This window comes from Canis lupus, chromosome 23 (assembly GCF_048164855.1).
Source record: "Canis lupus baileyi chromosome 23, mCanLup2.hap1, whole genome shotgun sequence".
Lineage (NCBI taxonomy): Eukaryota > Metazoa > Chordata > Mammalia > Carnivora > Canidae > Canis > Canis lupus.
Genome location: NC_132860.1, coordinates 44,538,990 through 44,557,500, shown reverse-complemented (window position 1 = coordinate 44,557,500; position 18,511 = coordinate 44,538,990). Strand labels below are relative to the sequence as shown.

At 48.3% G+C, this 18,511-nt stretch overlaps 2 protein-coding genes across 22 annotated transcripts in view; one reads left to right on the top strand and one right to left on the bottom strand.

Annotated features, from left to right (window-relative positions):
* The window catches only part of SMCO4 (single-pass membrane protein with coiled-coil domains 4), a 62,806-nt gene extending 53,047 nt beyond the window's left edge, over positions 1–9,759 (top strand). For 9 of the 13 annotated variants that reach the window (XR_012015846.1, XR_012015851.1, XR_012015849.1 and 6 more), the window contains exon 3: positions 8,981–9,759. Coding sequence is in view for 1 of the 13 variants with exons in the window: in XM_072795005.1 (XP_072651106.1) it covers positions 6,923–7,050; positions 8,981–9,344 (492 nt within the window). In the remaining 12 variants the exon portion in view is untranslated. Of the gene's footprint in view, positions 1–517; positions 3,681–5,787; positions 6,795–6,820; positions 7,051–8,980 lie in introns of those variants that run through there. The other 4 variants (XR_012015858.1, XR_012015857.1, XR_012015855.1 and 1 more) reach the window with 4 other exon arrangements.
* DEUP1 (deuterosome assembly protein 1) overlaps positions 1–18,511 on the bottom strand; it is a 124,532-nt gene that overhangs the window by 9,637 nt on the left and 96,384 nt on the right. For 6 of the 9 annotated variants that reach the window (XR_012015839.1, XR_012015840.1, XR_012015842.1 and 3 more), the window contains one exon: positions 924–975. Coding sequence is in view for 3 of the 9 variants with exons in the window: in XM_072795000.1 (XP_072651101.1) it covers positions 924–975 (52 nt within the window). In the remaining 6 variants the exon portion in view is untranslated. Of the gene's footprint in view, positions 1–923; positions 976–6,934; positions 7,076–11,061; positions 11,110–12,717; positions 12,916–18,511 lie in introns of those variants that run through there. The other 3 variants (XR_012015845.1, XM_072795001.1, XM_072794997.1) reach the window with 3 other exon arrangements.

Sequence of the window (18,511 nt, the reverse complement as noted above, 5' to 3'; positions counted from 1 at the left end):
TTGTGTTCTTGGATTTTTATTTAGGAGTAGCTGACACTGGCTTCGCCAAATTACCTACTTTCTTCTTCCTTCTGCCCTTGCTGAGAGAACTCTGTGCCTCCATGTTGGTGTCTGGTGGCTCCTGTCTGTCGGGGGCTCTGATCCCCCCGCTGGCCATCAGGTGGAGAGCCCCCCGGACCTCAGGGCCTGTGAGCAGCAGGGAGGGGCAGGAAGGGGGGTGGCTGGAGCTGGCGTGCACGTGGGTGTCACTGTGTGCTCATGTCTGCGTTCCTGGGAAAGGCGCTGATGTTATCAGCAGGTGCTTAGCGGGTGTCAGGAGTCCCGTCTTGCACAAGTCTCCTGGCAGCCTGCCCCCCCCCCCCCGCCCCCACATTCTGCGGCAGACTGGAGCTAAGTGATCACAGGCCCATTATGGCTAAATACCAGGGATGGAGAACGAAGTGGGCACACTTGATGAACCACAGAGCTGCTGCTCTCTAGCACACAGTTTGTTTCCCTGAATGCAGGGCAGCTTCCCCAGCCTCCTAGCATGGGGCACAGAACAGCTCAGGCCTTCTAGTGCTTCCTGTTAGGGTAATGACGCAGCCCCCCTCGCACATACCCTTCATCCCCAGTGTTCATTCATTTGCATGCCTGCTTTCCAGGGAGGAAAAAAATGCAGCCATTATCTCGGTGGGCACCTTAAACTGCCTTTTCCAAATTACAGGAGAGGCATGGCATTTGAGAAGAGGTGACCAGTGAGGAGAGATGGAAAGAAGGCGGGCAGTCTTCCGAGGTGGCTGTCTTCCCTGGGGAGTCACCACCTGGGCCTGGCTCCTGTACTCGCATCGATTGTGCCGGGATGTGAGGGTGCAGTTGACACAGGTCGCACCTGATTGTGTGGGGATGTCGGGGTGCGCTTGACACAGGTCTCAGCTGCTTACCTCTGTCACTCGGCCAGGCCGTGCTGTTCCCCACTCGCATCCTTCCAGCAACCTGTGACATCGGGTAAAAACAGACAGCAGGGAAGTCAGGTGACATCAGAGCAGCCTGGCCCAGGGTGAAAATTCAGGCAGGATATGGTGCATCTCAACCAAGGTGTGCCGCCCAGCCCAGGGTTGGTGTGCAGTGATATTTTTCAGGACTTAGGGCAAGTCTGGCTATAGGCAACAGACTTTATCCGCTGCCAAGTGAGACAAGCCCAGGAGGGCCCGGGCTCCCTCTTGCATACCCTTCCTGAGGCTGATGGGCAGGAGCCAGGCATGGACTTCTGAGTTGGCATCCCATCACCCCATGTGCTTCTAGGGCATGCCCAGCCACCAGAGGCAGCTAGGTGTGGCATGAGGAGCAGGGTTCCCAGGCCAGCTAGAGCTAGGGAATTTCAGCTGGACTGTTGACCTTCTATAGGGCCTTCCCTAAGCCCCAGCTCTCTTGTCTGCAAAAAGTGGTCACACACAGCCCCAGCTCCCTTCTCCTTGTCCAGGTGAGCTTTGTGTGTTCATAGATGGCCATAGTGCGGTAGCTTGACAGTCCGCAGGAAGTGATAGCTGCCACGCGGCAGTGGGGTACCTGGAAGGTGTAGTGGGGCCCCACAGAGAGGACTGGAGGACTTTGGAATTAGGTCTGAGTTCAGATCCTAATTCTGTTCATTCCTAAAATACTTAGCAAGTGCTTATTAGGGATTTTACGCTGGGGTTGAGACTGCTGGCTCCCTAATCATATTTGATCTTGAGCAAATCCCCATGTTCCTCTGAAGCTCAGTTTCTTCGTGTAAAAGGGGTAAAGAATACCAATCTTTCAAGACTGTGTGGAGAATGACCTGAGCATTTAGAAGTGGCAGCTAGCTACTTTATTATTCTCTACTACAACTTTTTCTGCTGCATTGTAGAATTTTCTACTGTAACTGTGGTTAGTACGAAAGATGAATTGCCTGTGAGACTATTCTCGCTTTGATATTTAATCCAGCAGGTGTTTGCTGAGCACCTGTTATGTGAGGGGCACCATGCCAACCCAGCAAGACACATTTGCCATCCCCCGGGAGCACACAGTCCAGCGGGGGCCTCAGAGCCCCGGCCACTTACTAGCCACTGGCCAGTGCTGCAGTGGAGGCATAAACTGAGCCCTGAGATAGCACTGAGGAGAGAGCCACTGCTTCAGCCTGGGGGAGTTGACCAACGATGAGAGAGACCGCATCAGGCAGGTGATGGTGCAGGGGGAGAGGGTCCCCAGCAGATCGGGGCTGGGTTGTAAAGTCTGTGGGCTCCTCCCTGCTGTGAGTTGAGGCTGAGCTGTGGAAAGCTTCTCAGAGGGCAGGACGTGGCACTCCTTACTGCCCAGGGGAGGCCCAGCACTGTCCTGTAAAAGTGTCATGTGAACCATTCATGGAATTAAAACTTTCTGGTAGCCACATTAAAACAGGACATAGAATACAGGGGAAACTAACAATATTGTCAGTTCAACAGGGGATACTAACAATATTGTCATTTCAACATGAATGAGACTTCAGCATCAAAATAGTATATTTCAATATACTATCAAAGTGTTATTGCAGCAGGAATCAGTATAAAAATTAAAATGACAAATTTTACACGATTTCTTTTGGTATGAAGTCTTCGAAATCTGTGTATTTTGCAGTCCAGCACAGTCCAATTTGGACCACATTTCTGATACTGGAGCCACATGTGGCTAGTGGCGACCACTTGCTACCTTGAGCAGTGAAGGGGTTAGCAGTTCTGGAATATGAGAATTGGCAGTGATTTGTGTAATCCTGAATCTTCCCTCCACCTGAACCAGCCTTCTCCTTTCAGGCCTTTGAACCAGCCTGCCCACCCCCAGATTGGTAACTGGTAGTTTTCAGGGGGCAAAAGAGAAAAAACTGGGGGAACCCCATCATCCATGGGTTATATGGTACAAAACCAAAATGCAAGAATTCCCTGGTGGCGCCTCCCTTTATATGAATCTCTACCAGATAGACCTCCCTGGAAAGCAAGTTCCTCTGTGCCATTTATTGATCACCTGTATGACCTATTAGTGTACTAGATATTTCAGATAATACATCCTAATTTTTTCAACAGCTCTCTAAAGCAGGTTTTCTTATCTCATTTTACAGAGGAGGAAAGTCAGGGCGTGAGAGATTAAGTACTTTGCCAAAGGTTGTGTGACTGGACGTGGCTGAGCTGAGGCTCAGACCTGGTGTCACACCCTGCTTCTTACCTCTGCTCCTGGCTGTTTCCCTATTAGAGTTCAACACTGTATGTGCATTAGGAGCTCTAAACTGGAAAAAATACACGTGAAGACCTTAATAAGCACATGTTTACATAAAAAACACTGGAAGATGATAATCAGAGAAAAGTCATAAACTTAATTCTGTATAAAAGGATGTGTTCCCACCCCCTGCTCTCTGCCTCCCTGCCTCCTGCCCACGCACACTGGGACCAGTTGGAATGTTGCAGTGCTGACCAGTTGCCATGGACTGGCATTGGTGGGGGAGGGGGCAGGCAGCTGGAGTTTCATTGGAATCGGGTGGGACTCCGGTGTTTGTGAAGTCTTCCGTTTCCCGGGTTAGGGGAGCTAGAGGCACAGGTGGGGACCAGGTGCCAGTCCCAGTTGTAAAGCTGAAACTGTGTTAGTGGCTTCTCTGTCTTGCTGGGGCTGCTTGCTGGGAAGGAGCCAGACTGCAGTGTCCTCTCCCTCAGGGGCTGGTAAGCAGTGATGTGGCCCCAAGGCGGGGAGTGGGTCAGGGAGATAGGGGGCAGGTGGGCAGGCAGAGGTGGGCCATGACCATTGGGCTTCGGAGTCAGACTCGAGATTGACCTTTGACTCTGCCACTCCCTGATTTTGTGACTGAGGCAGGGCTTTGGATTGATTGCTCGTGGGTGGAACTGGAGCAGTTACTGTGGCCAGGGCTCTCTTCACTGGAAGCTAGAGAGCCGGTGGAGCCACCTCCAGGGAAAGAGGTATCGGTCATCGGAAGATACAGAAACCGTCCGTGTACCGTCAGGACAGAGCCTCGCAGAGCCGGGTCGGACGGAAACTCCACTACAAAGACGGGAGTGCAGTCCCCTGGGCTCCTGTCTCCTCTCCCCCAACCAGCTCTCCCGCTTTCTTCTGCACATGGCATCAGATGGCTCCCCAGTGGCTGCAGCTGTGTGATCGTCCAACTCCAGCATCCCTTACTGTTTCTTAGCATAGGTTTCTGAAATACAGGCTGATTTCTCGAGGCAGGCACACATTTCAGAGGGCCTGGCCGAGCCTGAATGAGCCAGCCCTGTGGTCCAGCAAGCCGAGGCTGGAGCGTGTGGCAAGGTGGTCCTCAGATGGCCCCAGGAGGCAGGGCCCGGGTATTTAAGCATATATGAACTTGAGCCATAAGGGCTGACGTTTCCCTGCAAAGTTTGCTGTTCTACCCTCCAGGACGGTTCTTTCATGCCTGCTCTTTCCTCAGGCCTACCTCCCCACTCCTCAGACTCGAAGCCGAGCCCTTTCCTGTTTCATTGAGAAAGTCCAAGCCTCTCATTCCTACCACACAGTACAGACCTGCCTTCTCCTGTCCCCGTCCTCCTTGCCTGCCTCCTGTTGGATTCAGAGTTGTGCCTTTGCTTCTCTCAAGGGCAGAACGGTCCTTCGGTGCTCTCGGCACGCTCCCACAGACCTCCACCTTGTCAGCACCAGGTTTCTCCCATTCTGCTGGATACCCCGCCCCCGACCCCCCAGGTTCTGTACCAGCTGCATGTGCTTTTCCTGCAAGAGCTCAGACCAGTTGTCTGGGCAAGTGCCCGTCACAGTGCCAGCACGTGAACCATTTGTCACAAGCTGTGCCAGGACTGGGAAGTTTGCACAGAATGTAAGTCAGCAGTGCCCTCTGCCTCACTGAGTCCAGCTGACTCTTTTTCGTGGCAAAACTTTGTGAATGAAGGAAGCAGCGTGTTCCTTTGCATTCTGGCACAAGCTCCTCTCCTCTGATGAGCAACAGTTTGCGGACTCGCTTGTAGTTGCCCTCGTCTGAGCCTCCCCTCGTGCTCCTGGAGCCACTCGTGTCAGAGCTTCATGTTGCTGAAACCAGTAGAGGCTGCTTCATGGGCTCTCAGGAGTGTTTTGAGGCAGTGCCCTTGATTCTCCTGGTCTCTAAGACTTTATATCCTGGTTCTCCCCTTCCTTTGCCTCATCTCCCCTGGCTTCTTTGCCTGCCGCTTCCCTGCCTGCCCTTTGACTGCAGGTGCTGCAGGGCCCAGGCCTGGCCCTATCTCCATCTGCCCAGCCTTTAGCGAGCTCACCTTGTCCAGTAGCTGATGACTTCCCAATATAGATCTGCCGCCCAGACCGGGCTCCTGAGTCATTGCTCCAGCCGCCTCCTTGATATTTCCATGGTGATGCCCAATAGGCGTCCTCACACGTGGATAGATATGAGCGGAGCACTGACTGTTCTTTCTCAAGTCTCCCCCTTCCCCCACCCCTTCTCCCTCAGCTCGTGAGGCAGGACTACCACCCAGCCTGTTCACCTGTGGTTCCCCCCCCCCTTACCTTGCAGGCCACATCTACTCTGAAGTAGGGCCTACTGGTTGTGCCCCAAGAGACAGCCCAATGCCATCCTCCTCCCTCCCCTGGTCTGAACCATCCCCCTCTTTGTGCCTCCCTGTCTGAAGCTCTCCAGTGCCTTATGCTGCTCTTGGGATGAAAACGTGCCTCTTTACCACAGCCTGGGAGCCTCCGGATACCCTGGCCTCTGCTGCCCTTTCCAGGTCCAGCTGCCGCCCTTCTCCTGCTCCTGCCACTTCTGCTGTTCTACCCCACTTTTTTTTTTTTTTAAAGATTTTATTTATTCATGAAAGACACAGAGAGGCAGAGACACAGGCAGAGGGAGAAGTGGGAGCCTGATACGGGACTCGATCCCAAGACCCCGAGATCATGACCTGAGCTGAAGGCAGATGCTCACCTTTGAGCCACCCAGGTACCCCATGTTCTACCCCACTTTTGTCCCAGCTGGTCCCCTTCCCTCTTCTCCAGTGTCCTCTCAGAGATGGTTTCCCTGATTCGGGGGCCCCAGGGAGAACATGGGGCTGTGCTTTGAGGGCCTCAGTATAGGTGAGCGGAAGCAGGGAGACTGCCTGCTGTGACCTACTGGAGAGCCCAGAACTCAGACCTGTGCATTTGGCCTTGAACTCCCGACCAGACCTTTGCTGTCCCCAGCAATGTGAGGCTTTTCTCTAAGCCTCCAGGAACTTCTGGAGGCATCTCACAGATGTCAGGGGCTGGGCAGCCTCCGTGGCGCTAATGCAGGAGGGTGCAGATGGCAGCTAACTGAGCAGGACTGTTGGCCCTTGCAAACCCTGGGCTCCTGGAGCCACCCACCCATGGCCAGTCCCATGAGGGGTCATGTGGGCAGCCAGGGCAGGTCCTCTGTTTTTCTTAGACCCACAGGCCATTAACTCCACGGAGAGCGCTGCAACCAGAGGGCTGCTCATGGCTCGTCTCTCCTCACGATCCTGAGGCCGTGTCAGGGAGAGTGGGAGGGCGGGCTGTGGTTTCAGAGTCCACAAGGGATGATGCTCTGCTGTCCATTGCTCTCTTAGAAACCCCTGTTGGTGCTGTTTACAAACCAGGTGACCAGTGGGTGATCAGTGGCAGGACTTTTTTTTCTCTTGCTCCCTGGTTTCCTCCCTTTCCCATCCAACTCACAGGCTGTTGGGGTGAGTCCCAGGAGCATCAGCTAATGGACAGTGGGTGCCTCCTGCTTGCTGTGCACCATGTCACGGGTTCTCGTCTCGTCCTCACCAAGGCCCTGCAAGGGGCACACTGCCACTCTCAGCCCCTCCCAGGTGAGCAGCTCAGTAAGAGGAGAAAAAGCTCAGGGAGGCCACTTGGGCTACAGGCAGGAGAGTTGTGGAGAGAGGGAACCAGCTCCCTCTGGCTCCACACCTGTACTGTGCCCCTGTGGGTATGCCCCATGGACAAGCACCTTTTCCAACTGCCACGGTCAGCCTGTGTGAGAGAAGCCCTTCTGATGGTTCAGCTGATGGCGGTGAGGCCCGGTGAGGCTGAGGGACTCGGCCACAGCCATTCATCCAGTCAGAGGTACGTCCAGGTCCTTTTGAGCAGCCTGTGGAAGATTTGTAAAGAATTGGTGAAGCCAGGGATTCCTACACCTGTCAGGTGTTAAGAAAGTGCTAGTGGGTTATTTTTAAAAGCTTAACGGAAATTGCATACAGCCAAAATCGGGCTGCCCTGACTTTAAGATCAGCTTCGGGCTGGCCTTATGCCATCCCAGTGCACGAAAACCAGTCATCTTGCATTATAAGAAACTCTGCCTGGTGTGGGCAATACAGAAAAAAAGTCCTGAGGTCCATATGCAATGAGAGCACTGCTAAGAGATTAGGTCTCATATAAGACCTCCTCTGTCTCAGAATCCACATTCCAGACTCTGCCATTTAACATTGTCACTCAGGTGTAAACGCCATCTTCCTCCTCAGTGTGGTGACAGGCCACCCACGGCCCTTGGAAAATAGTACACACACAGAATCGGGTCACAAAAGTGTCTTTGTCAGGGGGCCCCTGGGCAGCTCAGTGGTTGAGCGTCTGCCTTCAGCTCAGGGCATGATCCCCGGGTCCTGGAATCGAGTCCCACATCGGGCTACCCACAGGGAGCCTGCTTCTCCCTCTGCCTATGTCTCTGCCACTCTCTCTGTGTGTCTCATGAATAAATAAAGATTTTGAAGAAAAAAGTGTCTTTGTCAGATGAACATTGGCAGGTACTGCCCTTCTGCCTCTGAGAGCATCTAACTCCACGCTAGTCCCAGGATGCCGTAAGGGACAGATGTCTTTTTTGTCTGGTATCCAGCCTCCCCCTCTTTGCTGTGTTTAGAAAACACTCCACCTACTATAGAGGCTCAGCGGCTGGGCTCTGGGTAGATTGGGCCTCGGTGTGACGAGTCCGATACCCACGGGAGCCGGCGGTTTATCCTGGACAGTGACAGCAGCTACACCTAGTCTCTAGGGACAGCAGCCGTAGCCGCCGGGGCTCCTGCTCCAGTGATAGAGCCCAGGTGCTGACATGGTGTGAGTTGGGTTCTGCTTATGGCCGCCTGCTCCCTTGTCCTGCTCACTTCCTGAGCCTGGTCCTCTGGCTTTTCTGGGGATCCTGAGAGGTGCCAGACACTCCTCCGTCTCATCAGCAGCCAAAAGATTGCTGTTGCTTAAAGCTAAGAAGCACACTTGTCTGGAACTGTTGCTCTAAAGTCCACGGGTTTGTAATTCATCCTTAGGCCCCTGACAGCACGGCTTCACCACCTGAGCACCTCCTCGGGGCTCGGAATGTGCCAGGATCCTAGTTTGAGTGGGCGGCAGGACACGGGCCCAGCCAGTCTCTGTTGTCTGACCCAGGTCTCCACTCTGCCTGCCACCCCCCGTGCACCCCCAGACCGCGGGCACTGTGACGGTGAGACAGTCCTGCACCTCTTTCTCAGTATCTTGGGCAGTGCCCGGCACGCAGTAGGTGCTCAGGAAGGTGTGACGGAGGGGTGAACCGGTGCCAGCGGAGAAGTCCGTGCCTCTGGGCTCTCTCCAGCCCCGGGGAGGCCGGCCCGGCCTGCGATCGGGCCCAAGGCTTGGGCAGGACGGAGCCACGTGCCTGGAGAGCACAGGTTGCTGGCCGCTCGCCCCTCCAGATGGCTGGGGACGTTGTGGCACCCAGAACAGTGAGGAAAGCCTCCCTGGAGAGGAGGAGCCTCAGCGGTGGAGAGACGGGTGCCCCCCTCTCCTCTACGCGGAGACAGCGTGCACAGAGGCCCTATGTGAGCAGGCCGGAGACCCGTTCCCCGTGCGCCCCCGGGCCCGGCAGCGCAGGGTCCCTCCAGCTCACCCCCACACCACTATGCAGAGTCCGTCTCCAGAGCCCTACTGTCCCTACGCCCTTGCCTTCGGAGTTGCTGGGTTCACAATTGCCTTTCACTCGATGGTTCCTTTTCCCTTTCCCTCTGTTCATGTTTGATCATCGTTCTTTCTGCAGGAGGTTCGGTGCCAAGGCCGGAGAAGTGTGGCCCTTCCTTCCAGACCCTCTCCGACGCACCCTCCTAGCATCACTCAGGCAAGATGCGGCAGCTCAAAGGCAAGCCCAAGAAGGAAACGTCCAAGGACAAGAAGGAGCGGAAGCAGGCCATGCAGGAGGCCCGGCAGCAGATCACCACGGTGGTGCTGCCCACGCTGGCCGTGGTCGTGCTGCTGATCGTGGTGTTCGTGTACGTGGCCACGCGCCCCGCCATCACCGAATGAGCGCTGGGGGACTTCCCCAGCAGGCAGCAGAGGCCCGGGAGGGGGAAGGCAAAAGAAAGATGGCCTTCGTGTTCAGAGATTTTCCTAATGCTGAGCTCTGAGCAAGAGCACCCTGTCTTCTCTGGTCTTTGACTTGATTAAAGTTTCTCCAATTTCCCTGGGAGGGAATAGGGAACGTTTTATCAGTGAACGTGCCATACACCTTATGGTCCACTTCATGTGCCTTTCAGACTTCAAAGCAGTGTGCGTGTGTGTGTGTGTGTGCGCGCGTGTGTTTCTTTTTCCGCTCCTAAGATCAATATGTAGCTCCACCCGGTGAGAGGAGGCATCTCTGGGTCATGAATCATTTGGAATCAGTGCTTACCCCATCCACATTGTTTAGAACATGACTCTTCCTACATGTGTTCACAATTTCCAAAGGGACTGTATTTCTTCTCTGTGCTTAATGTGATTTGAAATATGTCGACTCAAAAGTGAAATATTTATTTTTTGAATAAAGGAGATAATAGCCTTAAACTGGATGTTTATCTTGCTTTGCCAGGAAGTGGCCTTGCTCTCGGAGGCGCAAGAAGGTGCTGTGTGTCTGTGGGGAACCCTCTCCAGGTGGCCGGTGGCCGTCTTCAGTCCTCCCCCCACCCCCAGCTCCCTCTTCACTCCCTCTCCCTCCCCGCCTGAATCCTCAATATGGTTTGTGCTTTTTGACTGTTAAAGATGGAGAGACTCTTAAGAGGGGCAGAGAGGGTGCACTAATTGGTCTGTGTGAGCAAAGTAAGAGTTCTAATTGGAATAGGACTACAAGTGCTTTTTACACCAGTTAGAAGCTGCAGTAGCAGAGTGGTCCTGAGGTAAAGGTCAGACTTCGTTCTGTTCCTGCTGAAAGGATGCAAATTGTTTGCAGTCCAGCTGAGTTTTTGATGCAATTTGGCCCTGCTAGAAAGGTGTTCTGCATTGTATTCTGAGGGCATTGTTAGCCTGGCCCCGGTTCCTGATGGAGTGACCCCTCTTTGGAAGTCAGATTCGTGGTGACTGTTCTGAGGGCGTCTGTCCTCCCATCATTACTGATTACAGAGAGATTTGTGGGGTGAGAAGTGCTTTTCTAATCATGGTGGCTACATGACTTGCTCACTGATGCCTCAGGTGGTTGGCTGGGGACTTGGGGCCTCTTGGAGCGAGTTCTTCAGGAAGACGAAGCAGCTGTTGAAGGACCCCAGCTGATGCCCTGTGTTCCTGGGACTCAGCGGGGCTGGCAGCTCTGTGGGCCCCTCCGTGGGAGCTGGTCTCAGAGGGAGACACTGCGTGGCCTTAGACTCACTCAAGTGCCCATGGCCCTGACATGAGATTTACTAAAATATTTATCAAATGCAGAGGCTGCTAGCCTAAAGTTTTTCTTAGGTTTCTACTTTTCTCTCCCTTGTTTGGTTCTCTTCCGAGCCCCAGTGCTTGTAGTCTGTGAAAGATAGGAGGCACAGAGCAAAGAGGAGGCATCCCTGTTCTCTGCAGTGGCCACGGGGCCACTGAAATGAGGGGTTGTGCCCAACCCCCCCCCCCCCCCGCCCCAGGAGTGAGTGTGAGGCTGGTGCAGGCACAACCCATCCTCCCCACTAGAAAGAGCCCAGATCACATGTCATGTGATTGCCTGCTCTGTGTTTAGTTCACAGCCTACACTGAAGAAAACCGTAGAAGCCCACCGAGTCTCAGTTTCCCGTCTGTAAATAACTAGTCAAGTCATTTCTAGGAAAGTGGGCCATCTAGTAGAAAACAAGGTTTATTGAGCTAACTAACCTGGGTTTTATGCAGGTTTTGCTGCCAGAACCCCTCTGAGTCTACTTCCTCCTATGAAAATGGAAGGTATCTTGTCTCATAGGGCTGTTGGGGGGAAATCAGTTGAAAAAGTAAATTTGTAAAGCCAGGTTGGGCACCTGGGACATGGGGGTGACTCTATAAATAGTAACGGTAGCTCAGTAGTTTACATGTATTAACTTGTATAATTCTCATACAGCCCTAGGAGGTGGGTACTGTTAGTACCCAGTTTACAGATGAGTAAACTGAGGCAAGCCAAGAAACTTGTCCGTGTAGAGCAGCCCAGATTTATTTTTATGCTTTTGTTATGGGCAATTTCAAACATATACAAAAGTAGAATAATACAATATACCTCCTGGAGCTATTGACCAGTTTCAGCAAGCCAGCACAAGGCCTTTCCTGCTCATCCATCTCTGCCACCCCCACATCCAGCCACCCTCACGTGCACATACACATTGGGTCTTTTTCCAGCAAGACGGCACATGGGATCAAGGCCCAGACAGTCTGGCTCCAGCGTCAGTGCTCTTCATTGTAAGATCTGTTACCTCCTAATAAATACTAATTTCCTTCTCTTCGCTCTGCCTGTCTAAAGAAACTTATCCTGCCTAGATGTGTGTGAACAGTACTGGTAACAGTTGACATGAACAGCCTTGGACTCCATCTTTAGACCAACAGGCCCGGGTTCAGCTGTGCCCACTGGGTATCTAACAGCCTGCTCAGTCTCTCATCTGTTGCTCACTAGGCAAGGACCCGTAAACCCATCACAATCCAGGAGACATATGTTTCCTGGGTTCCTTATTACAACATTTTGGCCTTCTTGCCCAGGACATTTGGGGTATGGTGTGAGGAGAGGGCTCTGGGAACTCATAATGCAGCCACTTTCTAGCCAGATGACCTCAGTCAGGTTCCAGAACCTGAGCTGAGTTCATTTTCCTATGTAGATTGGGAGGATTAATAGGAGATGAGCATGACATCACACCTAGAATGTTGGAGATGCTCAGAAATCACCATTCACTTCCTCCTTGTGAAACCTCACAGAACCTACATCAAGGCCCGCCTCCCAAGGCTTCTTGCTGGACTGACAACAACGTGTAACAGATCCTTTAGGTGCTCCTGGCTCTTATTTTCACTCCCTGTTTTCCTCTTTGTTTTCTGTCAGGGGGCCTGGTGGATTTGATCTGGATTTTCAAGAGAAGACAATTACCAGACAGCCTTGGTGAAAGCGGGCTGAAAATGGACTTTCAAAAGTTAACACAACTTTGATGTGAGCCACCTCCTGGCAGGGAGCAGATGCCAATTTACTGCAGGTGGAATTTAATGATTCCCAGGGTAAATAGTACTCCCATGTGGGTGCCCTGGTAATGATTTGAGACACCAGCTTTCACATTATTCCAAGTATTTAGTGGCTTCAAGGCAAAACTGAATGATTTATTAGGAGTTTCACAGAGAGTCATGCTGAGGTTATGCAACAGGATCTGGGCTCTTGGCTCTCAGAGCCCTCATTACCCAGCATAATGTTTCTTGAAGAGCAAATTCCAAAAGAGGAATCGGGCTAGAAACAGGAATAGAAACCATTGTCGTTGGTTTAAAAGGTGTCACTTGATGTGTTTTTAAAAAATCACTATACCAAGATGTATTTGTGTTTCTCCTGGCCCTGAAGCTACCAGCTTTAATTCCTTGTCTGTCAGTTCAAAACAGAGCATCCCACGCCTGCCTATTCTTCATGTATCCTGCGGAGGAAATAGGAAGTCTGCATGCAGTCAGACTCACGTGTAAATTGGAGATGGGGACACCTGCCTCAGAGTTGTCAGGAGGATTGAAGGGATGATTGTCCTTCCCTTTGCCCCCAAAGGATCTCACATCCTTATTTACCTGTTTGTGGTAGAAAAAGAAGGAAATCTCTTGAAACTGTGGCTCTTAGCCTTCTTTTTGGAAGTCCCATCATATATGTGTGCGTGCATGCATGTGTTTGTGTGTGTGTGCATGTATTCCTTTATAGTTCTGTATTGAAAACGTCCCACATGGTCTGTCTACCTGAAGATGTCTGCCTCATTTTGAATGCAATTTTTTTTGTCACTAGGAGCCATCTCTAATTCTGTGTTCTCTACAATATTTGCTACAGACTTGGTTAAGCATTAGAAATGAGGTACAGAATCTTAAGATCAAGGAAATATGTGAGTAGTTCCATCTTGACCCTTTCGGGATATGTGTACCAGAACCAGGTGAGGGTTTGCACATCCTCCGGATTCTTGTCCCACTTTCCGCCAGGTTTCCAAGATCAGGGAAGAGCACTTAGTCATGTAGGATTTGCCTCGCCCACTCTGTCAGGCCTCATTTTTCTTATGCAGCTTTGTGCAGGTTAGTAACCAGTCTGTCCTCTTCTATTCTGAGTATTTTCTCATTATTTTACAAGGAAAAGGTCTCTGACTTCAGTGCATTTCGATTGGTCATCTGTATTAGCTCCCTGCCTGCTAGTTCTCTGGAAAGGAGACAGTCTTTTCAAAAAGCTTTTAATCCCTTACGCTGTTGAGTAATAATTTAAGGAAAGTAGACCAGAGCAAGCATTGGGATGCTCGGTATTGCCACAGGTAAAGATCTCTCTCCTTCCTTGTCATTGACTTCCTCATTGTTATATGAAGGCTGTCTTATCTTTGAACCTTCCTAGGAAGGAAACTTGTTTTCACCTGCAAATATTCCTTTTCCTACTGAAACAAAGCACAGCTGCCCACATGCTGATCACCTCAGTTCTTTGAGAAAGCATATTAAGCCTTGTTGGAATTAGGCCTAACTCACAAAACATCAACTCACATGGACCAGAGTAAGTGCATAAAGCCCATTGTGGACTCCTTTTGCAAGCCCCTCCACCTTGAAATACCTCTGCCTCTAACTGCATTACTGGCTCAGTTGGAGGTCTATGCATCTGTTTATCCAGCCGGATTCTTGAGAAACATTGAAATTCCCTGCCTCATGCAGTCCTCTCAGACTGGCCATGGCAGCAATTTTAACATTAGCAAAAACAGTTATAAGACTAGCATGCCATGAGGGGCAAAGGATGACATATACCAAGTAACAAAAATAAATGACACTATAATCATAGATATGTATGTTGCTAACAATACAGCTTCAAAATAGGTAAAGCAAGTGACCATGGATGCACTAAAAATAGATCAAGTTTTAGTTAGAGATTTTAAGATACACCTTTCAGAAATGGATAAATCAGCTGAAAAGAGCAAAGACAGAAGATTTGAATGATAAAATTAATCAACTTGATCTAGTAGATAAATACAGATCTTTTCAGTCAACAGAGAATATTTTTTAAAAGCACACATGGAACATTAATAAAAATTGGCTTAAAATTGTTCAAATTTGATGAAAAATATAAACCCACAGGTTCAAGAAGTTCAACAACTCTAAGCAAGGTAAACACACAATAAAACCACGCCCGGGCACCTCCAGGTCAGACTGCTAAGAACCAAAAAGAAATTGTTGGTAGAAATCAGGCCTCAAATGCCATCTTTAGCATTTAGCGCTAGAAGATTGATGCTGGCCAAATTCTCAGGAGGAAAAAGCCCTACCCAAGACCACTTTTGTGTTTTTCCTTTGTATATTCATTTATAGTGCGAATAGGCACCAGATACCAGATACTTTTCTGAGCATTGAAATACACCAGTGAACAAAACAGACACATATTCCTGATGGGTGTCCATTCCACTAAGGAAATGTATCAATCAAACTACCACTTCTGTATGAATGTCATGCACACAAACATGGGAAAATTAAGGAATATGTTGCTCATGGGGAGTTTGTAAAGAAGCTACAAGAGGATAAAGCCCAAACAAGAGATAAGTGGAGGAACTACAGCAGAAGAATTTACTATAAGATGAAGAAGGGGGCAGCATGAGTGGCTCAGTGGTTTGGTGCTTGCCTTCGGCCCGGGGCATGATCGCAGGGACCCGGGATTGAATGCCGTGTTGGGCTCCCCGCATGGAGCCTGCTTCTCCCTCTGCCTGTGTCTCTGCCCCTCCCTCGCCCCCCCCCCCCCCGGTGTATCTCTAAGAATAAATAAAAATCTTAAAAAAAAAAAAGGATCAAGTTATAGAAGTTATGTTTACAAAAATGCTGTAACAGAAGTTGGAGATAGGAAGAGAAGGTAAGAGGTAATTGAAGTATTTTGATTTCTTGCTCTTGTTATTAGTAAAAATTATTTAAAGTTTATAATTTAAAGTATAAGGGTAAGTACTGAAAGAATAAGTAGAAATAATATAATCAGCAGTGAAGGAGTATGAAGAGGTAAAAGCATACTATTATTTTGTCATCGTTTATTTTATTTTATTTTATTTTATTTTATTTTATTTATTTTATTTTATTTTATTTTTTTATTTTTGAGCGAGAAGGATGAGCAGAGGAGGGGCAGGGCGAGGGGAGAGAATTTTAAGCAGGCTCCATGCTGTCCATGCTGTGCATGGAGCCTGATGCAGGCCTCGATCTCATGACCCTGAGATCATGACCTGAGCTGAAATCAAGAGTCAGATGCTTAACCAACAGAGCCATACAGGCACCCTTCATCATTTTTATACAGTGTCATTAGATAGAAGCTAAATGAATAGGAGATTAATAAACAAAGGTAATTACTAAAAGTAAAACAAAATAAAAACCTTTAAAGTGATCAGAACACATATGAGCAAAGGAAATAAGTCATATTGGAAATTATTTTAAAGCATTGATAGAAATAAAAAGTATAAAATATGATGATAGAAACAAAACCAAAGAGCTGTCTTCTCTGTAAATATAAGTGGCCTGGATATACTTAAAGAAAAAGTCTCGAATAGGATTATAAAGGAAAACCCAAGTACACGTAATATAAAAAAGATACGCCTTAAAGTGATTTGAAACCATTGAAAGTAAAAGGGCAAAAAGTAGATCAGTGATACATGCAGGAAGCAACAATATGGGTAACAGAGTGCTGGGAGAAGAATTTATAGCGTTAAATATTTGTATCTATAAACATGAGAACTTGAAATTGTCTCGGAAACCAAAAGAAAGCAGTGTTCACAACCTCACTGTTAAAGTTGAGTGGGAGCAAAAAGCATAAAAGAGATAAAGGATAATAGAGTTATATAATTCATGATGAAGATCTAGAAATTATGAATATGTACAAAATGATCAAGGTTTTCTTTTTGATAACAATTTCAAATATACATATATATGTATAAATAAATCTGACTCATATATCAAACTCTTGGGTTCTTTAAGTTTCAGAAACATTTACAAAAATCATGTTACCTATTTACTTATTTAATGTCTACTTCCTCAAAATCATGAGGTCAATGAAATGGGAGAAGAACTAACAGAAGTGATTAGTAAATATTTTTAAAGAAGTGAGAGAACACATAGTTCACACACACACACATACTCTCTCTCTCTCTCTCACACACACACACACACACACACACACACACAAAATACAGATGGGCAGCAGGACCATGGGGGAAATAAAAGCACAATTTTATAAACAAAAGTATTTTGGTTTAAATAATAACAGAATACCATCTTACCTGTCACATTGGCAAAACTTAAAAAAAAAAACAATGCTCCAAATCCCCACTTTGTGTATAAGTGCATGCCTCCATCATGTATCACTTCTGCAAAAAGTCAAGCAGAAGAACTAACACAAGGAGTTCTTTGCACTTTATAAATCCCCTCATGCAAACTTCCAAGGTGAGCCGTGACCTTGAGGACTACTTGGTGTTCTATTGTATTCTAACGTTTCCTGTAGTTCAATGGGTGGCATGGCCTGAGAAAGGATGTGCATCATCCTGACAGGCCCACGGCCTGTCTCACTGACGAACTGCCTCACCTAGGAGCTTTCTCCCCCAAGGGGGCATCTTCCAGGCTGGCATATAACTCATGGCTGCCATGTAAATTTGCTACATGGAACTGAGAGCACATTCCCATAAAGCTACACATGTACATATTTTGAGAAAGGTCTACAGAAGTTACTGGTTCAATCTCCTATCCCTTCCTGCAAGTACGCTCATTGATTCTGACTTCTTATCTAAGATAAAGACAGCCTGCAACTGGAGAAGATGCGCCCCATAATTATAATTATTATTATTATTATTCTCCATCATAATAATATATCCTTATTAACAAATAAGGATATATTACAGTACTTCCTTCTGCAAGTTCACTTGAGATCTGAACCCCTGACTTCTAGTCTAAGCACCTGCAGTAATGATAAGAACTAATCTCACCTACATCCAGTGTGAAAGTTTGAATCCATGGGCATGAAGTTACCATGGGGTCGAGTCTATGCCCACATCCGAGGTCTTCACTGGCCCAGAATGATGACAAGCCCAGATGTCATGCTAAACGCTGACAACCACACAAGTCCCTGATGTGTTGGCTCAGCCTGTGATTATTTGAATGAAGACCTCTGGTTAATAATGGTGAAACGATGAAGGAAAACAGAATTCCCAGGATGAAGAGAAAGTGAGCAGTCAAGAGGAACGACGCATGGGAAGATGGGAAGCAAATGGACATGTGGTAGCTGGCTTAGCAGACCTGAGCTCACGATGCGGATATGAAAGCAAGAGCAAAGGCTTTGAAGACCAAATCCAGAGGAGGACAGACCCACTCTTGTATCCCTTTCAGGTCAGGAGTGGGAATGGACATCTCCCTCTAGAAAACCACTGCAGTAATTGTAAGAACTAATGATGGAAAACACATTTCAAGACCTCTGTGCTTAAATCTCTATAAAGTTTTAGTATCTAAAAAAAAAAAGTTTTAGCATCTAAAACACCATTAAATGAACATATAGTGTTTCTTGGTGTTTGCATTAAACTCCATAAACTACTACAGCCTGTGGATCAAATCCAGCCTGCCATCTGTTTTTGAACAGATGGAGAACTAAGAATAACTACTTTTTTAAAAAAAATTAGACTTTCTATTGTGAGATAATTGTAGATCCAAATGCAGTTGTGAGAAGTAATAGAGATCCTCTGTGTACTTTACCAAGTTCTCCCAACATTAACTTTTTCAAACCTATAGGGCCATATCCTAGTACAACCAGCATATTGACATTGGCACAAAGTACAGCTCATTACTGCCATGCTTACAGTCTCTGTTTATAGCCACACCCACTTCCCTTTGACCCCTGCTCCCTCCTTGTCCCAGGGCAACCACTAATCTGGTTTTGTCATTTGGCCATTTCAAGAATGTTTTGCTATATAATAAAAATAACCATTTGGGATTGGCTTTTTTCACTCAGCATAATTCCCTGGATAGTCCTCTAGGACTTTGTTTGAATCAATTTTTTTTTTAATTGCTGACTGCTGTTCTATTGTTTGGATGTATCACTTTTTTTCTTAGAAGTGTTTTTAATAGCATTTAGTCACATTATTGATCACGGCATAGGTTTACAGAAGATGTTTAAGATTGGTTGGTAACTTAGTCTTATCCTGGATTT